Source organism: Pelophylax lessonae, assembly GCF_965119305.1.
Source record: "Pelophylax lessonae genome assembly, chromosome: 11".
Taxonomy (NCBI): Eukaryota; Metazoa; Chordata; class Amphibia; order Anura; family Ranidae; genus Pelophylax; species Pelophylax lessonae.
Genome location: NC_138778.1, coordinates 10091275 through 10117536, shown reverse-complemented (window position 1 = coordinate 10117536; position 26262 = coordinate 10091275). Strand labels below are relative to the sequence as shown.

Below are 26262 nucleotides of genomic sequence, written 5' to 3'. Positions count from 1 at the left end.
GAGTTAACTGGTGTATCCAAAAGGAAAAAGCAACAAAATCCCAGGAGTATCAATTTCTTACCTGAAATGTTAGCTCTTTGACACGTCTTTCATATTTCCGAATACCTTTAATAACATCAACACTTCTCTTCTGCTCCAGATCCAGCTCTGTCTCCAGTTCTCTCACCTGGAGCAACCAATCAAAAAATTAAATTTTGGGGAAAACAGAACCAAATAAAAATGTTCACAGTTCTAATCTGTTGAATATGTTGCAGAGTAAAAACTTTGAAAAACGTTTCTAAAGTTTTGCATGAAAACTAATGTCATCCAAGGGTTCTTCTTGACATATGTGTAAACTTTTGAGACTTTCAAGAATGTTTTGACATAGTAGTAAGGATAATGTCTGTCACTCATAAAACAGATCATTGTAAGAAGACAAGAGTTGCCTACAGAGGCATAACTAGAACCTTCAGGGCCCTGATGCAAGAAACCATGAAGGGCCCCCCTGGCCCCCAGCTGGTGCCCTTTGAACTGATCCCGGGGGCCTTTACTCCCATCATGGGGCACTTTTTTACGGTCCGGCAGCAGGCCCCCTTCCTGCTGTCTTGGAGTCCCCCCATGGTGGTGGAACGCCAGGGACTGGTCGCAAGTGCGACCTTTGGGACCCCCTGTAGTTCCGCCACTGGTATCAGTAATTTTTTATTTTTGTTTTTTTTTTCATCTATCTTTTTAACCATTTTGTTGATTTATTTTACAATTTTTGTAAAAAAATTTATAATTTTACATTTTACAATTTTAATTTTTTTTTACAATACAATTTTATTTTTTATTATTTAATTTATTTTTACGACCCCTGTTGAGGGCTGGGGTGAAATATTGCAGCAGCCGGCGCTAGGTGGGAGGGAGAAATCCAGCAGCACTGCAGGGGCAGGCGCTAGGGGGGGCCAGGGGAACACACAGGGAACCAGGGCAGCAGGACAGGGATAGGGGGTGGGATGTAGGGCAACCGATGCCCTCCATTTCCTTCCTGCGGCCGCTGAATATATGCAAGAGGGATAGGAGGAGAAGCAGGGCATTGAGCGGCTGCAAGGAGGGAACGATTCCTCTACATGCCACCACCCCCGCTGCATCTCCCATCCAGGTGTACAGGGGGACTGGAAAGACCCCCTGGAGCATGGGGCCGGGTCGTTATGGCCACCCCTGCAACCCCTGTGGGTACGCCCCTGGTTGCTTGGACCTCTGAAATGGATTTGTCTTACTAAACGTAAAGGAGAAGTATGGGTTTTAATGTTTTCCCCCATTTATACTCACCTAGGTGGATGCTGCAGCTGTCCCCCGGCACCTCTGCACACCACCAATCGCTCCGTCCTGACAGCTTCCCCAGCAGAAAGCTGCTGACTGTTAGCTCTCTGCTCTGTCCGCTCCTCGCTCACTGGAGCGTTGGGCTGTGGAGGGGCGGGGAGTGGCCGGCTCAGCCTCTCAGCTGCTCACTGAGAGTCTGAGCCGGGTGTCAATCCAGGCACCTGGCGGACCCTGACTTCCATTGTTGTGATGATGCGGGCCCTGGACAGACATCCGTGATGTCAGCAGAGAGCGAACTTCAGAAAACGGGTCACAGGAGTGCAAAACAAATTTCACTCCTGTGATCCATAGGAGAAGTACAGTCAAACGAGCTTTGGCTATACTTCTTCTTTAAGAAGGTATGAAGGTTGAATTGTGTAAGTTATTTGAAGGTAGAGAAGACACTCACCCTGGCCTCCAGTTTCTGGATCTGCTTTTTTCCTCCTTTCAGTGCCAACTGCTCGGCTTCTTCTAGACGAAGCTGAAGGTCCTTCACAGTCTGATCCAGGTTCTTCTTCATCCTTTCCAGGTGAGCGCTGGTATCCTGCTCCTTCTTCAGCTCTTCCGCCATCATGGCAGCCTAGAAATCAGAAGACCCCAAAGCTTTCACCATTTAAACTAAAAGCAATTATTCAATGTCCATGTTACGTTATGCCTGTTAATATATCTTTATCAGGCTCATGAACACTTATTGGTGAGTGTTAGAATCAAACCCTTACATCAGTAATGGCCTTCTTGGCCTTTTCCTCAGCATTGCGAGCCTCCTTGGTGATGTCCTCAATATCTCCTTGAAGCTGTGACACATCACTCTCCAGTTTCCTCTTGGTGTTGATAAGGCTTGTATTCTATTGGAACAAGAAATGATTCAGGCAGGGCATACTGAGAGCTACCACCCCGGAAGGTTCACCCCGAAAGTCATGAATGTGACATCATGGCTGTGTATGGTATATAATTGAAACCATCCAATATCCTGTCTCTACACCCTCCTTTGGACTATACTTATACTCCTGCACCGTGTGGTTTGTCCTTAAACCCCCCCCCCCCCAAATAAAGTGGACCCCAAGTATGGGTTGGAGGATTATGTCCTAGGGCAATACGCTAAGGAGCCACAGTACGGTGCTTCTCTGGCTTGTGAAGCTGCAAAGAGGGGGAACCTCTACAGAGGTATATACTCAAAGGATTGCTGCTACAATACGGGGGCTCTATACAGGTGAGGAAATAATATGTAGACTGGTTCACACCACCAGCCGTCGTCATAAGATACTTGCCATCATAGGGACTTGATTACCCCGCCTACTATCAATACTCCCACATACAGCAAGAAATATCGGTATTGTTCGGTCTCTCTGGCCCTGACGAAGCCCGATGCGAAACGCGTTGGCTCATTGGGACCCTCAAACCGAATATCAACAAAGACTTCTTGCACCAACATCAGCTTGAAGCATGTTATTTCTGTGCTGTTGTTTTTAATGTATTGATGAATATATGAGGGATTCCTTGTCTCTTACAGTGGTCCCTCATTTATACACTGCAATATTTTTATATGTCCAATACAATAAAAGGTTTAAATTTTAAGTTATCGATTTCTTGGTTTTCCTTCTCCCAATTGGCCTTAAAAACCCATACTTTCTCTGTACTTTGGTTTTTGCATACAATTTGGGGCTTGGGCCAACCTTCACAGTTGATTTTTTTCCAAGAAATTATTCTAATTAATGTTTTATTATCCAACATAACCCTAAATTGAACAACTTAGCCAAGCAACTGAAATTAGTTAGATTTATGGTACCCATGTATCCATCTTACTACTCCTTTGTAGCTATCAGTTAGTTTAAGGAATTTGTTTTGTTTTACTGCATACTGTATTTGTCTTGTAGCTCACAACGTAAGCACGTAGGTGTAGAGTTATGCAGCTGGATATATTAGAAAATGTTTTCTGAGGTATGTAAGTCAGCAAAACATCTAAATATTTGCTAGAATGTGGCAGTTTTGGCCCTTGATGGTTCTAACGAGTGCTGTATTTTGGCCTAGGCCAGCAAGGCCCAGGCCTAGGGCGGCACTTTGCAGGGGGGCAGCAAAAAAGCCGCCCCCTCCACCTGAAACTCTTTTGGCCACTGGTTGCTAGAGCCGCCTCTCCCATCTTTCTCTCTCTCACCCCCCTCCTCTCTCTCTCTCTCACTCACCCCCTCTCTCTCTCTCATCCCCTCTCTCTCTCTCATCCCCTCTCTCTCATCCCCTCTCTCTCTCACCCCTCCTTTCTCTCTCACCTCTCTCTCTCTCTCACCTCTCTCTCTCTCTCACCTCTCTCTCTCTCTCTCTCTCTCTCTCTCTCTCACCCCTACTTTCTCTCTCACCTCTCTCTCACCTCTCCCCCCTCTCTTTCTCTCCCACCCCCCTCTCTCTCAACCCCTTCTCTCTCATCCCCCCCTCTCTCACCCCCTCTCTTTCTCTCTCACCCCCTCTCTTTCTCTCTCACCCCCTCTCTTTCTCTCATCCTCTCTCTCTCTCTTATCCCCTCTCTCTCTCTCTCACCCCCTCTCTCTCTCTCCCCCCCTCTCTCTCTCGCTCACCCCCCCCCCTCTCTCTCTCTCACACCTCCCCCCCCCTCTCTCTCTCCCTTTCATCCCCTCCCTCTCTCTCATCCCCCTTCTCTCCCCTCTCTCTCTCTCTCTCTCTCACCCTCCCTCTCTCATCCCCCCTCTCTCTTTCTCCCACCCCCTCTCACCCCCCTCGTGAGATCTCAGGGGTTCATGCTGGGACTTGGAGTCCTTCAATTTTGGAGGGAGTCATATCCGTTAAAAAGGAAGGAGTGGGGCAAATTTACATAGGATGGGGAAGGGGTGCCCAATTTTAGTCTTGCCTAGGGCAGCAAAAAAACAAAATACACCACTGGTTCTAACATGTTCTCATAGTTCATAAGTGTGTTCATTCATAAGTGTGTTCTCAGTATGAGTTATACTATCTAATTCAGCACAATGGTTGACTTGCCTATAGCATTTCAGATAAGCCAGCAGCAAGCAAAAAGTGCAATGCTGGGTTAGGTGCACATGGAATTACCTCCTATGGTGCTCTGCAGTAGAAAAAAAACATTTTTTTTGTGAAAACATGTACACTGTTTATGGGATCCCCATGTCTCTTACAGTTAGCACATGTGGAAGAGTTGAACTATTAGGAGATGTGTGCCACATCTACTACTCAGAATGTCATATCTATCAATGGTAGGGCGTGGAACAGACAATATACCTTCCCCCGACATCCAGTGATCTTACAGCAAGGTAGAAACAGGTGTGGTCTAAGGAAATGTATTCATGATTTGCATAATATAAGCCCCACCCAGAATCAGAAACAGAAAGAGAATATCATAGAGATGCTCCACTATTGGACACTGGAGGAAAATATTGGTTTTGAGAGATTATGTATTTACGAAATGAAAATCCTTCTCTTAGTCCAGCCAGCATTTCTTTGTAATAGGGTTCATCACTCACCCTAAGTGTAGGTACAAATACTTATTTGTCTGCTGGCCCAAGCTGTCAAACACGGAAATGAGTGTAGGTAGTTATACTCTATGTTTCCCCATATCCTCTATTTGCATCTAATCACCATCTGTTGGGGCTCTGAAGGTTAGTACTGGCTGAAACAGAAAGCCACAGGCAGTTGAGGCACTTGAGAAATTCCCCCGGGAAAACAGGATGGACCTAGTTCCTTCTGACTTGAATTGATCTACCTTGTCTGGCCATGGGCTGGGAAGGCAGAGAGTCCGCGTTGTCTGTGTCCCTTGGATGTGGTCATCATAAGGGTGCTCTTAGTAACACCTGGGTGTGGGACCTCAATGTGTAAAAAGGCACAAGGTCACAGCACCAAAAGACTTTTTCTGCACTGCGCCTTTTAGGGGTAGGTATTTTGTTTGTGGCAATTTCTGTTACCAGGCCTCAGGGCCTAGCCAGTGCACATTGCATGGAATTTAAGGACAGATGGGTGATGGTTTGGATTGCTTCATATTTGTCAGCAATGTCTCCATGTAGAAATATGAAGATTTTATTCCCTGTACAGTATGAGGTCCCTGACCAGGAACTACAATTCCTAAAAAATTCCTACAATTTTCCTTAAAAAAAGGGCCAGAGACATATCCCGGGAAATTATAGGCCTGTCAGTCTGACATCAATAATATGTAAACTTTTGGAGGGGATGATAAGGGACTATATCGTAGAGTATGCTAAAGACAACAACATCATCAGTAGTAACCAGCACGGGTTTACAAATGGGCGTTCTTGTCAAACCAATCTCTTAGCATTCTACGAGGAAGTGAGCTGTGAGCTAGATAGGGGGAGACCAGTGGATGTGGTGTACTTGGATTTCGCTAAGGCGTTTGATACAGTTCCCCACAAGCGCTTAATTTATAAAATAAGGTCTGCAGGTATCGACAGCAGGGTTTGCTCTTGGATACGGAATTGGCTAAAAGGCCGTGTCCAAAGGGTAGTAATAAACAGCGCATACTCAGACTGGTCTGAGGTAGTAAGCGGGGTGCCCCAGGGCTCAGTCCTGGGACCAACCTTGTTCAATTTATTCATAAACAGCATTGAGGAAGGGATCAGTAGTTCGTTATCAGTTTTTGCAGATGACACAAAATTGGCCAGGGCAATAACTGCACAGCATGAAGCAGATATCCTACAGAATGACCTGGACAAAATTACGGAGTGGGCAACGACATGGCAAATGAGGTTTAATGTGGAGAAGTGTAAGGTTTTGCACTTGGGGACCAAAAACATAAAAACACAATACACGTTAGGAGGGGAACCCTTGGGGGAATCAAAAATGGAGAAAGATTTGGGAGTCTTAGTTGATGATAGATTAGGCAACAGCATGCAATGCCAAGCGGCAGCTTCCAAAGCCAACAGAATATTAGCATGCATAAAGAAAGGGATGTATTCCAGAGATAAGACTATAATCCTTCCACTTTATAAAACTCTGGTCCGACCGCATCTGGAGTATTCTGTCCAGTTCTGGTCGCCAGTCCTCAGGAGGGATGTGTTGGAGCTGGAGAAAGTCCAGAGAAGGGCAACTAAACTGATTAGGGGGTTGGAGGACCTTACCTATGAAGAGCGGCTGCAATCGCTCGATTTATTTTCCCTGGAGAAAAGACGTCTGAGAGGGGACATGATAGCAATTTATAAATATCTTAATGGGGATCTCAGCTTAGAAGAAAAGCTGTTCATTCGAAGGAATTGCATGAGGACTCGAGGACATACAATGGGATTAGAGGAGAAGCGTTTTAACCTCAGGCAACGTGGGGGGTTCTTTACTGTTAGGGCTACAAGATTGTGGAATTGTCTACCACAAGAGGTGGTTTCTGCGGGTAGTATGGTGACTTTCAAAAGACTCTTAGACTTACATCTCAAGGATCAGGAGATTGAGGGCTATGTTAGATGATTACAGTCACACACACCTACACAGGTTGAACTGGATGGACTATTGTCTTTATTCAACCTCGCCTACTATGTAACTATGTAAAATGGTCATTCCAGGAAGTTCAATGAGGAGACTGACTGTCTAACAATGTTGCTTTTGTCTGAGGTAGCTTTCCATTCACCTATTGTCGGGTGTGTTAATGAACCTGTTGTCTGCTAAGGGATGTATTGACACTCAGAGTAATGTGTATTGGGGGCTCGTTATGGAACCATTGTTCTGTGTCTGGCTGTTGTGTGCATTGATTGCCCCCTGGGGGCTTCTGTCTCATTACACATAACAGTCCTTCTGGTCAAGCTATCGGACCAATCCCTGCTGACTCATTTCAAGTCCTCATTTGCATGGCTAAGGAGGACCTGAAGGGGAACTACAGGTACTTTGCAATTGACCAATAGGAGGGCGGTTGTTGGGGGCAGGATGTTCCAAATTCTGTATAAAAGTGTGTTGTGTACTTCCAATAAAGGTCGTCCTGTTTGAACTTACATACAGCCTGCCTGGTGTTTGTTCCTATGGATTCCGAACGGCACATAGCTGTAGTTCTAATCCGGAGCCTGGGATGAGCAAACCATCAAACGTTGCGATCTGCAAGCTGACTCACTGGTAGCAGAGGAGTGTCAGGAGAGCAGAAGCGAGCGAGCAAGGGTCTCGTCACAGCCTCTTATTACATTTATTTATTTTTCTCCAAATTTTGTCACTTTCACTTTTTTTTTTTCCTCACAGGATGGAGGGTGTAATTCCTTAGGCTTGCCCTGAGGTCTAGGGGAGAATGTGTGGCCCTCAGGTTCCTTACTCCCTGAACCTGGGGGGGTCTCTCTTTGGGAGAACCTCTAGATCTAGGACTCAGTGGTCGGCTTCAGCTGGCCACGAAGAGAGGTGTCCGCCAGGCCTTCTCTGGCTAGGCAGACCATGATGTACCCTATGTTTCTGTCAGGAGCCTTGCGCACATGGGGATCATGGAGAGGTCCTACTTCTTCAGGGGGTGGACAAAGCACACCCTTAACTGCACTTTTTAGTGTGTGTACACATGCACAATTTTTGTACACTTAACAGTGTTTATTTTTGTTTACAGAACCCCCTCGGAAATCCAATTATCATCTGTTTCTTCAGCCATAGTACATTCGGATTCAAATCTGTAAAGAAAAGCGCACGCAACCTAGGGCAATAACGCTATGCGTTATTGCCCGAGGTTGCGTGCGCATTTTTTTACAGATTTGAATTGTTTTGATCCGCCCCCCCCCCCCAGTGGAGTGAGAGAGGAGCAGCAGCAACCAGGACATTTCAGCTAAAAAACATACAAACAAAGGAGGTGAACACATGGACAGCGCCATGGGCTGGTGAAGTACTCCTCTTTGTACTTGTTGTATATCAGCATGTGCAGGATCTGTCCTTTTTGATAGTACATTCGGATGTTTTCTTTCCAGCCCTACCTGAGAATGCAGCAATTGGACACGCTCAGTGGCATCTAGAAGCTCTTGTTCCGCCACCTTCCGGGACCTCTCGGTCTGTTCTAGAGCTGCTCTCAACTCCTCCACTTCTGCCACCATCAGGTTATTTCTGCGTTCAACTATGGCGAGCTGCTCCTTCAGATCTTCTTGTCCACGGAGAGCATCATCAAGGTGGATCTGAGTGTCCTAAGGAAGGAAGAGCAGACAGAATGTTAGCTTTGCAGGTCACGCTCCATGTTTAGTGATTCTGGCAGTCACACTGATGGCTGAGAGAACTTGAATTGCTTGCCTAAAGTTTTTTGGCTTTTGGAAGAGACGGAGACTTCTAACTTGAGTAAGCCTTATGTATTAAAGTGTGTACACACTTATCTAGGATCTTAGATAGGACTGTAAGCTGGCATTAGTTATCCTGAGATAAGAATGTACATGGTGTGTGCATTACAAATGTTCCCTGGAGTTACACTGAAGAGGAATGTTGGTCAATAATAATAAGTAGTCACTTACGTGATTTAAACAGATTTAAGGATGTAGACTACAGTGAGCCAACACAATGCAGACACTGAAATGGCCAAACTTTGTGTTGGCAAAAACACTTGCGGCCGATCAATCTAGTCATTAAACATTAAAAGAAAACAACAGCTCACCCAGCACATTTTTTGGGAGATTTGAACCTGTTTTAAATGTGTTTAGTTTTGAGGAGAGCTGAAGATCTTCTGTATCTTAAATCTGCATTTGGGCTGAGGCAAAAGAATATCCAGTGCTGGCCAGGTATGTATGAACATTCCAGCCATTTGTTCAGTCAGTGAGTGCCAGAAGGACAGGGCATGTTGTACAGTCAGACAGTGTTCTCTTCACCTATTTACTTCCCTATCTGTTGTCTGGACCCCAAACATTACCATTTGAGGAAAAGTTGGAGGTGAAAATTACCCTGTGAAGTGTTACATAGTTACATAGTAGGTGAGGTTGAATAAAGACAATAGTCCATCCAGTTCAACCTGTGTAGGTGTGTGTGGCTGTAATCATCTTACATACCCCTGAATGTCCTGATCCTTGAGATGTAAGTCTAAGAGTCTTTTGAAAGCCACCATACTTCCCGCAGAAACCACCTCTTGTGGTAGAGAATTCCACAATCTTGTAGCCCTAACAGTAAAGTGTGTACCTTCTGCCCTTCAAAAACATACCAAATGCTTCTGGACTTAGCCCATACTCATTGATCAAATCAAGTACCTTAAGTTGTCCTTGAATGTTGCGCAAGTATTTCTGAGCCTCTGCAGCAATGCGGTTGGCATGACTCAGTTGTATCTCCATCTCATTGAGGTCACCTTCCATCTTCTTTTTAATTCGGACTGCCTCGTTTCTGCTCCTTATCTCAGAGTCCAAGGCCGTCTGCATGGTTTCCATTGATCTCTGGTAGTTCCTCTTCAGCTGGTCAATCTCTTCATCTTTCTCGGCGATCTTTCGGTCAATGTCAGCCTTTACTTGGGTCAGTTCCAGCTGGATACGAAGGATCTTGGCCTCCTCGTGCTCCAGTGCTGCCTATAGAGGATAATTAAGAGGAATATATAACAATTAGATAGCAGAAAGGATCAGATGGATCATTCATCTCACTGACAGCAATAGGGCATTTTCCTTTCCGCTGACACCAGTGATGGGACACTATTGCACCCACTGACACCAGTAATGGGGCATAATTCCCTCCACTGATATAAACAATTAGGCACTATTCCTCCCACTGATACGGCATTATTCTTCCTACTGATAGCAATGATGGGGCACTATTCCTCCCACTGATACCAATGATGGGGCACTATTCCTCCCACTGACACCAATGATGGGGCACTATTCCTCCCACTGACACGAATGATGGGGCACTATTCCTCCCACTGACACCAATGATGGGGCACTATTCTTCCCACTGATACCAATGATGGGGCACTGTTCCTCCCACTGATACCAATGATGGGGCACTATTCCTCCCACTGATACCAATGATGGGGCACTATTCCTCCGACTGATACCAATGATGGGGCACTATTCCTCCCACTAATACCAATGATGGGGCACTATTACGCCTTCTACTAACTACAGGCACTATGTAATATTTTACTCCCACTGACGCTGGAGCATTTCTACTTCCACTGGCCACTCCGGCCCCCTAAAGTCTGAAGTGCAGTAAACTGGCCCTTTGTTTAGAAAGTGTGGAGACTCCTGACCTAGTGCATAAACAGGTTTTTTTGTATTTCATTAGAAAATGATACCTCAGCTTCTTCCAGAGATGCTTGCATTTCACTCTTCTCCATCTCCACCTGCTTCTTGGCTTTCTCCAGCTCATGGATAGTCTTCCCACTGGTGGCCACTTGTTCCGTCAAGTCTGTGATCTCCTCTGAAACATAGCACAGCCTAGTCAGTGTAGAGCTCACAAATAGGCAATGAGAAGAGTTCACAAAAACCAACAGGCCAGTAAAAAAAGGTGAAATCTAGGTTACAATGCTTTGTGCTGCTTTTAATAAATATGAAAAATAATAGATTACTTTTTCATATTGCTATTCTTTCACACAAATTTAAAAAGTTTTTCCAGTGACTATAACACAATATTGCTAAGCTAAAGCAAAGCCAAGTGTTTCTGTGTTTCTGCATGTTATGCAAACAAAATAGTAGCAAACTTAAAGCGGAGTTCCAGCCACAGAATCATTTTTTTTTTTTGGAAATACCTCCCAAACAGTGACCCACCGACCTTTATATATCAGCTAATCCGGTTTTATACAGTTAAAAAACAGTTAGGCAATCATAAAATCTTACTTTATATAATTTTTGCAGAGCGCCGGCATCTTTCTCCGGGTTAACCGAGTTCGCAGTGTGGAAATATCTGCCCTGCTTCCTGCTTCTAGAGGGAGGAGGCCGGGGAATCCAGCACGAAATCTCGCGCATGCCCAGTATGATGCGATCGGCATAGTATAGGGATGCCTATCATCGCGTTATTTCCTGTTTGCAAATAACGCGATGAGAGGAGCGGCCGGCCGCCTACGTCACTGCCCATTGCATCCTGGGAGCAACGAGTAAGAGCTCCCAGGACGCATTGCAGGACAGGAAGTGACGGCGCGGGCCGCGGCCGAGGAAGGAGGAAGTGGAAGTAAAGGTGAGTATATTATCTTGTGAAATAAGGTAAGTAAAAAAAAAAAAAGCCGGGAATATCCAATTCTTTTACAGGTGACAATAAGGAAGCGGATGCCATAAAGTCTAAAGTAAAGATTTTGTGGCCGGAACTCCGCTTTAAAGACATTCTCTAAAAAGGTTAAACCTTGTATTTTTTCATTTTTGACACATACGGAGATATACAGCAGATCAAGGTCCTAACTGCTCAAATTAGACTGAAGCAGCTCCAATCCAGTAATAGTGTTTTCCATCATTGGCTAAAACTTACGTTGGAGGTTCTTGTTCTCCCGCTTAATGGTCTCCAACTGGTCTAAAGTCTCCTCGTAGGAATTCTTCATCTTGAACAGTTCAGTGCTCAGAGATCTTGACTCTTTCAGGGAAGACTCAAGCTCAGACTGAGACTCCTCATACTTCTGTCTCCACTCAGCCAAGATCTAATGGAGGTAAGAAAAAAATTCTATTTTTTCAGTTTTATTAGTTATGTATTTCATCCTCCATGTTTCCCACAGGCAATCTATTTATTATTATTATTATTATTATTATTATACAGGATTTATATAGCGCCAACAGTTTGCACAGCGCTTAACAAAATTAAGGCAGACATTACAGTTACAATACAATTTGGAACAAAAGGAATCAGAGGGCCCTGCTCGTTAGAGCTTACAATCTAAAAGGGAGGGTCAATTGATACAAAAGGTATGATAAAAGTTGAATATCCGCGCTACCAGGAAACAGAAGCTAGCATTAACCACAATATGATACACAAAATGAAAAATAAAATGCAGCGCTATAGAATAGTATGTAGGCAAATTTAGCAACAGTAAAATTGCATGAAAATAAATAAATATATGAGTCCACTTCACGATGGTGTATGGAATTGATCAATCCACCAGCAACACCTTGATATGTGAAAGTCCGTATACTCAATGACTGGGACAGTGAAACCTCCACCACACATAGAATAGCCAATTGGCCTCTTACCAGATGGATATGACCACCGCTCTCACAGTGATCATACACGCTTCGAGTTATAGAGTTGGACGATCCACCTTGGAACCCGCCAGTATGTATACCCAAGACATCCAGAGTTCATATCCCAGAAACCGGAACTAACACCATCTGGTAAGAGGCCAATTGGCTATTCTATGTGTGGTGGAGGTTTCACTGTCCCAGTCATTGAGTATACGGACTTTCACATATCAAGGTGTGGCTGGTGGATTGATCAATTCCATACACCATCGTGAAGTGGACTCATATGTTTATTTATTTTCATGCAATTTTACTGTTGCTAAATTTGCCTACATACTATTCTATAGCGCTGCATTTTATTTTTCATTCAATTGATACAAAAGGCAATAGCTGTGGGGGGTGAGCTGATGGAGCAAGTGAAACAGTGTTATTAGTTAGTAGCCGGGTAGGCTTCTTTAAAGAGAAGGGTTTTCAAGGATCGTCTAAAGAGGGATAGATTAGGGGACAGTCGGACAGATTGGGGTACAGAGTTCCAAAGAATGGGAGAAGCTCTGGAGAAATCTTGGAGGCGCGCATGGGAAGAGGTGACAAGGGAGCTGGAGAGCAGGAGGTCTTGGGAGGACCGAAGAGAGCGGCTTGGTTGATATTTTAAGATCAGGTTAGTGATGTATCTGGGGGCAGAGTTGTGGATGGCTTTGTAAACTATTGTTAGCACTTTGAATTTTATTCGTTGGGTTTAATCTAGAAGACATTGTATCACCATTTATGGCCATAGTATTGGACTGTTTACATGTAAAACATCAGAAGCAACAAATATCCCTAGTACCTTCTACCCCTGTTATTATGGGATCTCTGGCTATTACTGGTCACAGGAGGATGCCCCAAAGGGTCAACTATAACCTCCTACGGGATAGTCATGGCTGAGACTGAAAAAGACTATCTCTTCCCCATCCCAACATGCTTTTAGTCAAACTCCTCTTATTAAAACCTTCTGGGATCTCCTCTCTCCACTCTTTTCTAGTTACCTTGTCAAAGTTCTTCTGTTTCTTGTCCAGAGCAGCTGCCAGTGAATTAGCTCTCTCCACGTCAATCATCAAGTCCTCTACCTCCGCCTGGAGCCTTTGTTTGGTCTTCTCTAGAGAGGCACACTTTGAATTTACTGCCTCAAAATGTTCCTCTGCCTCCTGAAGGCGCTGGGCCAGCTTCTTCCTGTGACACAGAAAATAATAGTCATAGTTACTAGTCTAGGGTACCAATGGACTAAAGGACGCACTTTTCAGCCCAGAGCAGAGCTCAAGCACCAACATAAAATTTTGAGCTAAATAGGCAATTCAGTAGAAATGGTTTTATCAGAACACTAAAGCCTCGTACACACGTACCGATCGTCGGCCGAGAGATCGGCCGTCTTTTGTCCAGGGCTGTCGTGTCTGTTGAAAACTGCAAAAGACTGCACACGAATTTTGTCGGCCAACAACAGCCGACTGCAGAAGTGATGTCATGTGATGGTTAACTTTCCTTGTCTTTTTTCTTTTCTGAGCATGCCCAGTCTTGCTAATCTGGTGTCTGTCGGCCGAAATCTGTACTGACTGGCGAACAATCGCCGTTCTGGTGTTGGCCAACAAAAATTTTAATGCTTGCACGACAGATTCTGTTTGGCCGAAAATGCACTGTCGGCTGTCGGAAGCATCATACTAACAAGCCTACAATCGGCCAATCGGTCGTCAGACGAATATTTACAGCCGACAATCGGTACGTGTGTACGGGGCATTATCCTCTGTGAATCACATTTAAGAAGAACTGGTTTACTTTTCTTATGGTAGTTCAGGGTTAATTCAGCCAGAGGGTCACATGGTGGTCATAGGCTTCTCCGTTACTGCAGTGCTGACCCATTAGTCAATCATCACATTGCATTATCAGCACAGTTAACTAACAAAGGGCTACAGCTTCCCTTTTTACTACTTTAAACACAACATCATTATATTCTCTCATTGGTTGAAGAAGTAATTCCCTAACTCTTAGGAGCTGTTGCAAATAATTTCATGCAGATGATATAATACAGCCTTTCTCCAACTTTTTACCCCAGAGGAACCCTTAAAATAATTCTCCGGTCACAGGGAACCCTTGCCAAAACCAATTCATTGGTGGCAAGTGGGAAGAATGCCCCCTTTCAGTGGTGGTCCATATGCCACCCTTACAGACAGCTAAAAAGATCATTGGGTTTATAGTCAAGTTAGTCAGGTTGAAAAAAAGATATAAGCCCATCTAGTTCAACCAACAGAAAAAAAATAATATAAATTAAGTGAAGGTGGTGTTGGTCCTTGAACGGTGCAGGTCACTCAGTCACAGCTCAAGGAACCCTTGGTAATGTCTGGAGGAACCCTAAGGTCAGGGCAGCCTTTAGGAGGGGGACAGCCCATACACATGTAGGGGGCCCGGCTGCCCAGGCCCCAACCAACAAGACCGAGTTGGCTCTGCTATAATAAGTAGCAATTGCTAAAGCAGGGCGGCTGCAGAGTAAGCCGATGCAGATGAAGAGATGTCTCTTTGCTGGATTGCGCTGTCTCTTTGCTGAAAATATGAGGCCGTCACTTTACTGGATTGGGATGTCTCTTTGCTGAATATTTGGGGCCATCTCTTTGCTGGATTGGGATGTCTCTTTGCTGAATATATGGGGATGTCTCTTTGCTGGCTTGGATTCATTTTCATATATTAAGTTGTAAGAGTGTTAAAATAGAAGTGGGGGGCACTGAAGGACTCGGTGGGATGGCCAGTGGGTGGATTCGGTGGGACGGCCCTGTGAAATGTTGGTGGTCAGGCCCGGAGGGTCCAGACCTAAAGCTGTGTAAGGGGCCCCAAAATTTCTTATGGCTGCCCTGCCCTGCCAAATTCACCCTTATGTGAGCAGGCGAGTGGAAATTTTTAAGGCTGCTGTAGCTGATCAAGGGGGGAACTGTGTTCATTGCAGCTGTCAGGTCACTAGTTGATTATTTTTTATTGAATCCTGGATTAATTATCTACCCTGATGTCTTTTGATGTGGCTTTTTCAGCATATTTTATCTCCAGAACCAGGGGCGTAACTACAGGGGTTGCATAGGTTGCAATTGCAACCGGGCCCCATGCTACAGGGGGCCTATGCAGCTCCCCTGTACACCTGGATAGGAGGGGGGGGGGCAGGTACAGCATGTAGAGAAATCACGGACCTCCTTTTTCCTCCTGTAGCTGCAGGAGGAAAATGGAGGAGATTGGTTCCTCTGTATGCTGCCCCCGTCACTCCTATCCAGTTCACTTGTGTTCTGCTGTCTCTGGGCCCCTGTGTGCTCCCCTGGTCCCCACCCCCCCCCTACTGTGCTACCCCCCTCCCCCCCCCACTGTGCTCCCTCCCCTCTTCTGCAGGGGATGTGTCACAATAGAGAACCAGGAAGGGGTCAGTAAATATGTAATTTACCAGCTCCTTCCTTTTCTGAATGGACAGAGTCATAGTCAGTGACATTGTAAAAAAATAAAATAAAAATGATAAAAATATAATTAAAATACCCAAAAAATAAAAACTACTGACACCAGTGGGTAAACTTCCAGGATCGCAAAGGTCACACTTGCGACCGGGCCCTGGCATTCCACCACCGTGTGGAGGTCCCAAGATGGCAGGAAGGGGGCCCACTGCAGAACTTGTGAAAGGGTCCCGCTGCGAAAATGTAATAAAGGGTCCTGCAACGAGACTTAAGGGCCCCAGGATCAGTGGGAAGAGCCCCAGGCTTGAAGGGAAGGGCCCCAGGCAAGGGGTCAGGGGGGCCCTTCGTGGTTTCTTGCACTGGGGCCTTGAAGGTTCTAGTTACGCCTCTGTCCAGAACCCCTCTACGGGTATCATAAATGATTTTACAATAGGTCTGTTTAAAATAGTAGCTGCCACTTACTTGGCATCTTCCAGCTCTTCTGTGCGCTGAATAGCGTCTGTTTCATATTTCGTCCTCCATTGAGCCACTTCAGCGTTGGCCTTGGATAGCGATCGCTGTAGTTCTGCCTTGGCCTCCTGCTCCTCCTCATACTGCTCCCTGAGAAGGTCACAGTCATGGCGGGAGGACTGCAAGCTGTGAGCCAAAGCATTCTTTGCCTGAGAAGTAAATAAAAGGCAACATCAGAATGAGTGAAAATCTGGTAAAAGAGACATAAGGTTCCAGTCTACGGCCTGATCTTACCTTCACCTCTTCCTCCATCATCCTCTTCAGCTCCTCCAACTGCTGGGTGAAGGCCTGTTTCGATCTGGAAAGCTGTGAGACCAGAGACTCCCTCTCCTCCAACTGACGAGCCAACTCCCCTGCATTCATATTTACATAGATAAATGTGTAACATTAACTGCATGCTGAACAGTTACACAAGAACATTGGGGAATGGTGGGGAGACAGTGGGGAGCCAACTAACTAATCAGTTCCTCAAGCTCTATGTAGCACTTTGCAGTAAATACAATTACTTTTCTCCCATTCCACCCACTCCCCTTAAAGGCTATAACAGCCTCCACTCTTTTGGAGTGTGTCTGTGGGAATTTGTATGCATTTGTGAGGTCAGATGTTAGATGAAAAGACCTGTTTCGCATTTGGCATTTCAATTCATTCCAGAGGTGTTTAGTAGGGTTGAGGTCAAGGCTTTGTGAAGGCCACTTGAGGTTCTACAACCAAACTGGTCAAGCCATGTCTGGAGCTGGCTTTGTGCACAGGTGTACAGTCGTGCAGGAACAAAAAGGGCCTTTCACAAACTATTTTACTATGTTAACCCATACTTGATGTTACCCTATTAAAGGAAGTGTTACTATGGAATCAGGTAAGGATTTAAAATTATAAAAGCCATGTAAAGTTTTGAAGTCCTCATAAAGCATCTATATTGTGCATCGACTGAGGGTAGAGGATGGAACTGAATCTAAAGTTACTTTTCAAATACGATTGAGAGTGAATATAATTGAGAGTCTTAACCCTAAGGCCCCATTCACACCTCAGCGTTTCGTAGCTTGAAGCTCTAAGCTTCAAAAAGCTGGAGGAGAAAAAATCAATTATTCTTTATGGAGATGGTTCACATGCCCACTATAAGTCGCCTGAAGCCAAAGGTCTGAAGCTCAAAAAAGTTCTGGAGCTTTTTTGTAGCTCGAATTGGGCAGATTTTTGGCGTGTTTTTATTAAATAGTTACATAGTTACATAGTTAGTGAGGTTGAAAAAATACATCAGTCCATCCAGTTCAACCTATGATGTGTGTGTGTGTGTGTGTTTGCTGTTAACCGTACATTGTATACCCCTGTATGTTGTGGTCTTTAAGGTGCCCATCTAATAGTTTTTTGAAACTATCAATGCACCCTGCTGATACGACTGCTTGTGGAAGAGAATTCCACATCCTTACCGCTCTTACAGTGAAGAACCCCTTACGCACTTTAAGGTTAAACCGCCTTTCCTATAGAAATTATATAGAAATATATAGAAATATTATTCCTATAGAAATTAATGCAAATGCGCCATTTATGGGTTTTGTTGCGCAATTTTCTGGTTAAATGAAAAAAAAATGTTTTAATTAAATAGTAATAATATATCAACAAATAAGTGTAAAATAAATACACAAATAACTAAAAATCCTCATAAATAAATGAAATAATTTATTAATATGTAATAATACATAAAATAAATAATAGTTAACTCCTAACCTTAAAAAATATTAAATACATTATTATTATTATTATTATTATTAATAATAAAAATAATAAACATAATACTAATAGTAATAATATTAACAATAATAAAAATAATGATAAATAAACACCCAATCCCGAACAAAAAAAAATTGTAGTAATGTAATAATAATAATATAGCGTTAGGGTGTTTAGTTATTTATTATTATTTTATTTTGTTTTTTAAGGGTTAGGGGTAATATTTATTTATTATTACGTAGTATTCATTTATTGAATTTATTTATTATTTTTTTAAGATTATTTTATTTGTGTATTTATTTTACATTTATTTATTCATTTATTATTATGATTATTATTATTATTATCATTACTATAATAATATTTGTAGTAGTAGTAGTAGAATAGACTCCTAATCCTAACCTAACCTTAACTCTATCCCCTTACCCTAATGAAAAAATAATAATAATAAATTAATAATAATAAAAAAAATAAACAAAAGCTAATAGAAAAGCGAAAAAAGCTGAAATACCTAGAAAAAAATGATGCAACAGATGATAGTTTTCTCTATTATTAAAAAAGAATAGCGCGCAAATGCAAAAGAAATAACTACCAAATCTGAAGACAATCCATAAATAAAAATGGGGGTTTGGTCCCACCATATGGCCATATCGTGCTCAAGCCCACTACTGCGTCAAAGTACCCCATTATCAGTGGGTCCTACACTATCCATGAAAAAGAGATGAATCCAGCCTTTCTAACCCTTGGAGATAATACTCCTTGCTGGGTGGGATGTGCAAATGCACTACAGGGGACTCCTCCTATATCCACTTGATGGTGGACACTGATTGAGTACAGGTGTGTGTGGGGGGGTGGGGAGGGTTGCTCAACCTCGATAGTCTGGTCAGACCGAATAATGGGGTACTTTGACGCAGTAGTGGGCTTGAGCACTATATGGCCATATGGTGGGACCAAACCCCCATTTTTATTTATGGATTGTCTTCAGATTTGGTAGTTATTTCTTTTGCATTTGCGCGCTATTCTTTTTTAATATACATGTCTTTTGGTTCATAGCTGCAGCAGCTTTAGAAATACATGGGTATGCTCCCCCAAATTTTTTGCCAGTTTTCTCTATTGGCTAAAAAAAAAAATACAAAAGCGTAAAAACGCTGTATAAAAATGCGCCAAAATCATGCATAAATTACTGCAAAAAACACCAGCAAAAAGGCTAAAAGACGCTACACTACACTGAATGCAGCCTAATACACTAACTCTAAAACACTAACCCTAACACCCTATCTCTAACCCCCTAGCTCTAACAACCTAACTCTAAACCTTAGTTTTAAGTTCAGTATTCTTGTTTACGTCAGACAGGCCACAAGACAGTTGTCCCCCAATTACAGACCTTATGCCTGTAATGTACCGTATGCAATTAATTCAGTTCTACACCCCAGAGGAGCTCAAAGCATGACACTCACCGGTCTCAGTCTGCAGACGAGCTTTCTGCATGGTCAGCTCTGCTACGGCTCTTTGGTTCTCCTCTGCCTTGGACTTGAATTCGCTGAGATGGTCCTCCAGAGTACGACACATCTTCTCCAAGTTGGCCTGGAATTTTAAGCAAAATGGAAATTTCTTAGACACAAATTTAATGATAAATAACACCCTACACCACAGGTGTCAAACACAAGGCCCGCGGGCCGAAACCGGCCCTCCAGGCCATTTCATGTGGCCCTCGCACCTCTCCTGCAGCTGCAGGAGAGCTCCAGCCCTCCTCCAGACCCTGTGCTTTCTGCTTTCCAGCAATGCCTCCAGCTTCTTCCCAGTAGCAGCATAAGGTAAGGGTGGTGCACTTAAATATAAGGGAGGGTGGGGGGCTCAACCTCTGATGGTGGGGAGGCTCCTGACGTCTTATGTAAGGGTATGGGATGCTCTGAACATCTAGTCTTACAGATACAACCGGCCCTTTTGAGGATAATCGTATTGCTGATTCGGCCCTCGATTAAATTGAGTTTGCCACCCCTCATAAAGAATAAAGATTTTACGCAATGCCTAAAAACTGTACTTGCTAAACGAAATATTCTGCATACCATGGTAATCACCATCTGGTTTTGCATGTCACTACCTATAGTCTCATCAGGCATTATTTACAAAAAAAACAAGAAAAAAATGTAGGAGTCACATAAGCAAACATAAAAGGGATGGATAGCTTACGTAAAAAGAATTTCTCCTGCTGAAACACACGGATAGTACCCCAAACATAGATAGGACCCTTCAGATATGACAAAGATTTTATTGTGTATCTCAACTTTTTATGGTTGAGATCAAAGTGAATTGCTCCCCACCCAGACTCTCCAATGTGATAGAATAGGCTGCCCGTTGCATCTTACCAATTTAGCACAGGTTGGATTTTGGTTGGTCAAAATCTTTAAACACTCATAACAGTGTCATAAAGTTATAAATTATAAATACAAAAGTAAAGGTAAGGGTTTCAGCTGTTGAGATCAAACAATGGACGCTTTGCGCCTAACAAAACCAGTATCATAATAAAATACCCAATTCCATTTGGGAATAAAGCTCTTGCAGCAAGTTTTATAATTGCTCACTGCACAGTATGGGAGTTATGAATTTACATTTTCCAGAATCTTTAAAGATTAAAATACACAAATTTGTCTGGTGTCCTGTGGGAACACACTTTGGAGTTAACTGACCCCCACTGTGAAAGTTGCCAAATGAAACATTTTGTCTTCCTTTGACAGTCTAATGATAATGTTATGTATATTCCAAATAGACTCCGCCCTGACTGGATCACAAAAGACCTGTACTGTGATTTTCTTTTAAATATTTATGAAAATATGATCCATCCTTGCTCACTCTTCACTAGATCACGATAGGCCAGAAATAAATTTACATCAACCTTCTGTGAAGGTTTTTTCGAGAAACTAAGATACGTCATGGGAAAAAACTAGCAGATCCTATTTATCAAAGTGTCTGAAGGATGAGCTCAGGGGCGTAACTACAGGGTTGTAGGGGTTGCAATTGCAACCGGGCCCCATGCTCCAGGGGGCCTGTGCGGCTCCCCTGTACACCTGGATAGTAGCAGCATGTAGAGAAATCACTGTCCTCCTTTTTCCTCCTGTAGCTGCAGGAGGAAAATGGAGGAGATTGGTTCCCCTGTATGCTGCCCCCGTCACTCCTCCTATTCAGTTCACTTGTGTTCTGCTGTCTCTGGGCCCCTGTGTGCTCCCCTGGTACCCCCCCCTCACTGTGCTTCCCCCCCCCCCCCCACTGTGCTCCCTCCCCTCTCCTGCCAGCTGCTGCAGGGGATGTGTCACGATAGAGAACCAGGAAGGGGTCGGTAAATATGTAATTTACCAGCTCCTTCCTTTTCTGAATGGACAGAGTCATAGTCAGTGACATTGTAAAAAAATGATAAAAAATAATACAATTAAAATACTAAAAAATAAAAACTACTGACACCAGTGGGTGAACTTCCAGGATCGCAAAGGTCACACTTGCGACCGGGCCCTGGCATTCCACCACCATGGGGAGGCCCCAAGATGGCAGGAAGGGGGGCCACTGCAGAACTTGTGAAAGGGTCCCGATGCAGGACCGTAATAAAGGGCCCCGCAACGAGAGTAAAGGGCCCCAGGATCAGTAGGAAGAGCCCCAGGCTTGAAGGGAAGGGCCCTTCATGGTCTCTTGCACTGGGGCCCTTAAGGTTCTAGTTACGCCTCTGGATGAGCTGTTAATACCATTACCTTATTATCCAATTCTTTTCTCATTTTTATATTTTAATTATAGGCTAGAGCAGGGTTTCTCAACCAGGGATCTAAAGAAACCCTAGGGTTCCTCCTGAGGTTGCTCGGGCTTCCTTGAGCAGTGGGCAACTTTTGCCTCTCAGATAAGTTTCTAATGACCCCATTGTTCCTTTTAGCGACTGTATCTGTAATGGGGTAATTCTTCCCAATGATGACAAAAGTAAGGAGCATTCTTCCCACTGACTGTCACACTAATGTGTCATGGGTTGTAGATTTTTCATTTTTAGCAGGGGTTCCCCCGAGACCAGAAATTTATTTCAAGGGTTCCTCTGTGTTGAAATGGTTGAGAAAGCCTGTGCTAGAGGAAGAATGGAAAGCAGACTGAACACTATTGAGAGCAGGGCTTTGTTTCTCAGAAAAAAGGTGCAGGAACTCAACCACGACCCTGTGTTTACAAGTGATAGTGATGAGCAGGGAGCAGAGGGCCTGAGGCAAAGGTGGTGGAACAGAGTTCCACCAAGTTCCAGCTAAAAAAAAGCCCTGATTGTAAGTACAGTTCATCATTCACATCGGAAGACACTTTGATAAATAGGGCACATGGTGGAATCTGAGGACTAGCCTTCCGCTCATATTTCAAGTCACCAACCTTAGACTTGGTGACGTTCTCTAGGTTGCTATTGATGTCGTCAATCTCCATCCTCATCTCACTCTTCTCCTTCTCCAGCTTCTGCTTTACCCTCTGCAGGTTGTCAATCTGTTCCCCGAACTCGGCAGAATTATCTGCTTGCTTTTTGCGTAAGGCCGCCACCATGGCTTCATGCTGGAGAGACATCTCCTCCAGGTCCCGGCGCATCTTCTGAAACTCCATTTCCCTTTTCTTATTGACCTCAATCTGTGTGACTGTGGCTCCTCCAGCTTCCTCCAGCCTCTCGCTGATCTCCTCCAGCTCCCTTGACAAATCAGACCTCTGCTTCTCCGCCCTGGCACGGGTCGCTTTCTCCGATTCGATCTCCTCTTCCAGCTCCTCAATTCGAGCCTGTCATTTAAAAAAACATTTTGAACATCAGAAATAAAATCAGTTAAAGGACAAATAAACTAGAAGTATAAGAGGGTATCGTGGAAAAGGACTCACCACAGATATTTCTGTTAAAGCTATGTAGTTAAGTACAGCGGCTGGTCGATAGGCGGCGCAGGGGCGCCGCCCCCCCAAGGCTAGTCACTGTGTGAAATCAGCATAAAAAAAGTGTACCTTTTAATATGGCAGCAGGGCGCCGGACACATTGCTGGCTAAGGGAGGGGTGGGGGCTTTAGCATCATGTGCCTCTTTACTTGTAAGGTGATTGGCGGCCTTTTAAAGTGTCCTCGAGGCGCAGAGCGATGCGCCCGAACACTTCCACTCTCCCTCTGCCGTCTTGTGATTGGTCCAGCCTGGCAGCGTAGCAGAGATGACAGGTGGGTATGTCTGCCTCCTTCCCTGCTGGCCACTCCGGGGAGGGAGAGCTGGGGAACTTCCATGGGCTGGCTGGACGGCTTTTGGAGGGGATGTGTGGCTCCTAGGACTGCTAAATGGGGGAGTTTGGACGTGACCTTACTACATGCGGGGGGGCGGGGCGAGCTGACTACGAGACTCGGCTGGTCACAGTGTGTTCCAGCCGGGCACCGGCTCTTCCACTGACGCCTGTCACTTTCACACGGAGCATGGCTTCCTTCACTACGACAGGGGTTCCCAACCTTTTGAAGGGTGAGGGCCATTTAGGTGATTTGGTAGCCACACGCATCGCACGCCACAATGAACTATGGGGCTTTACCGTCCCACAAATGTAAATGAGCCCTCTATAACAGGGATCCTAAAACTACGGTCCTCCAGCTGTTGCAGAACTACACATCCCATTGAGGCATTGTAAAACTCTGACATTCACATACATGACTAGGAATGATGGGAATTGTAGTTCTTGAACAACTGGAGGGCCATAGTTTGAAGACCCCTGATCTATAAGGTTGCTTTCACACTGATGCAAAATAACGGGGGAACAGGCGCTTCTAGGTGCAGTATTCCAACAGCATTTTTATTGCATATAAACAGTTAAAAACACTTACAATATCCAGTGATAAACAGGCATGTCAGTGAAATAATTTTGGCTCCTGACTCCAAACATTGCCTCCATAAAGCAAAGCCGACCAGCAGCTGAAGAAGGAGGGGAGGGCGAATAACCTATAACCCACTGCCATACAGCAATACAGAGAGAAGACTACATGCTCTAAGGAGCCTAGGTCGTGGTCTATGAAGAGAGATAACACCGCTCAGGCTAGTCAAAGTCCACGATTCAAGGTGGGTGCTGAACCTCGGCTCGCCACCAGGAGAAGCATGAAGGAAGAAAATGGTCGCACACCACCACGGAGTCCAATGAAGAAAAGTTCCTTTATTACCATAAGTGGTACGAGGTACAGCAGGGTAGGACAGTAGACGCGTTTCACTACCAAGTGAACAATCACGTAGCAGTCATGTTAAACGCATCTACTGTCCTACCCTGCTGTACCTTGTACCACTTATGGTAATAAAGGAACTTTTCTTCATTGGATTCTGTGGTGGTGTGCGACCGTTTTCTTCCTTCATAGGTACTATTACCTGGCGGAATATCCCAGAGAACAGATGTTTAAGGATTACCTGAAGTTCTTTTATTTTCTTCTGTGACTGGGTTCCCAGAAGTTGCTCATCCTCTATTCTGCTCAGCAGCTGGCTAATCTCAAAGTCTTTTCTGAAATAATGAGAGAATCCTTATTGAGATTTCATATGTTAATGTAAATTTTTTTGTGCAAATCAGGATTAAGCCCCCTGTAGAAGAGATTATATCTTTAATATATTTTTATGGCTGGCGTTAAATCTGAGTCATTTCCCATAGCAACCAGTCTGGTCTTTAGAACTCATCTTTTCTGCTAAACTACTGTTGTCATCACAAGGAGCATTACATTTATACCTTTGGAAAATAGAGGGTGTGAGATAAAGAATTACTATTTTATGCAACCTGTAGCCGATTCTTCTTCGGAACTATGAGATAAATTAAGATTGGTGACAAATAAATCAAATGAAAACAACAACTAAAACATGTGACTTTGAATTGTTGTGTATTAGTAACATCTCATAACTCATGTGTACAATGCAAGACTTCATTGCCACCTCTTACGTTGTACTGACTCAAAGAGAACATTTTTCTGGTTGGTCACGTGACCCTTCATGTGACGTTGTGATTACTGTGTATCAATAACTCCCAATAAAAAGATATTGAAAAAAAAAACCAAAACAAAATATTTCATGATAGAATCAGGATAGGTAAACAATAAGACCTAGCAGGGAATGAAATCCCATCCCATTTCAACCAAATTGAAGAAAACGTTACTTTTTCAGTTTTTCATCCAGTTGTTGTCTGTCGTTTTCCAAGTCCATGATGGAGTCCTGGGCAAGTTTCAAGTCCCCCTCGAGTTTCCTCTTGGCCCTCTCATTGTCCATTCGGACTTTCTTCTCTTGTTCCAGTGAACCTTGCAGCTAGGAGACAGATTAAACATGATGTTTACTGATCAACCACAAGGGGGATGTCAGGAACTCTTAAATCTTTTTTTGTTCCTCTACCATCAAGGTACAATCTTCAGTGAGGTATATGAAAATATTGATAGCTTTGCACCAAATTTGGTTTACAAAAAAATAAGAAAGTCAAGAAGAATCCCTACCAAAGCACAACTAGTCCTAACTGGTCACTCACATCATCGACTTGCTGCTCTAATTTGATCTTCAGTTTGGTCAAGGAGTTGACTTTGTCCTCCTCAGCTTGAAGATCATCCAAGGTCTGTTGGTGGGCTTCCTGTAGAGCTTTTTTCTCCTTGGTCAGCTTGACAATGGTTTCATCCAGGGCGGCCATTTCTTCAGTGAGGTTTTTAACCTAACAGCAAAATGAAAACAAATGAAAAATGTAAAATGTTTCACACAAAATGTGCCTAAATTGTTTTCATTCCTTGATTGTATTTGAGACCCTCCAAAAGGTGGCATTTTCTAGTATGGTGGTATTTTGCATACCTTGTTTTCTATGGCATGCTTCTCTTTCTCAACCTTAGCCAAGGTCAACTCCAAGTCATCGATGTCCTTCTTCAGTTCGGAACACTCATCCTCCAGTTTCCTCTTCTTAGCAGTCAGCTCAGCATTTGATTCCTCCTCATCCTCCAGTCTCTCGTTCAGCTCCTTAATCTTGGCTTCTAACTGGATCTTACTTTTGATCAGCTGATCACATCGCTCCTCTGCATCTGTTAGGTTCTCTGTTTCCTGTTGAGGAGAAATAAAAATGTATCAATGAAAATACTGTTGGGATTTTTTAACCTCCCTGGCGGTATGATTCTTTCCGATTTTAGGTTCTGAAAGCGGTACCATTATTTTGCATGTAATTCTTAAGGACGAGTAGTCCAAACAAACTATTTACATATGATTTTTTTTTTACTGTGCATATATATATA

General features: G+C 43.9%; 1 protein-coding gene across 1 annotated transcript in view; it reads right to left on the bottom strand.

Moving 5' to 3' along the window:
- Positions 1-26262, bottom strand: part of LOC309567091 (myosin-3) — a 76948-nt gene that overhangs the window by 5758 nt on the left and 44928 nt on the right. The window contains exons 21-36 of the mRNA XM_082272415.1: positions 25832-26074; positions 25521-25697; positions 25161-25306; positions 24431-24521; positions 22412-22801; positions 19486-19612; positions 16541-16659; positions 16259-16455; positions 13373-13556; positions 11647-11812; positions 10484-10608; positions 9453-9761; positions 8208-8411; positions 2040-2165; positions 1730-1900; positions 62-166 (exon numbers count right to left, since the gene is read on the bottom strand). Of these exons, the coding sequence (XP_082128541.1) occupies positions 62-166; positions 1730-1900; positions 2040-2165; positions 8208-8411; positions 9453-9761; positions 10484-10608; positions 11647-11812; positions 13373-13556; positions 16259-16455; positions 16541-16659; positions 19486-19612; positions 22412-22801; positions 24431-24521; positions 25161-25306; positions 25521-25697; positions 25832-26074 (2880 nt within the window). The remainder of the gene's footprint in view (positions 1-61; positions 167-1729; positions 1901-2039; positions 2166-8207; positions 8412-9452; positions 9762-10483; positions 10609-11646; positions 11813-13372; positions 13557-16258; positions 16456-16540; positions 16660-19485; positions 19613-22411; positions 22802-24430; positions 24522-25160; positions 25307-25520; positions 25698-25831; positions 26075-26262) is intronic.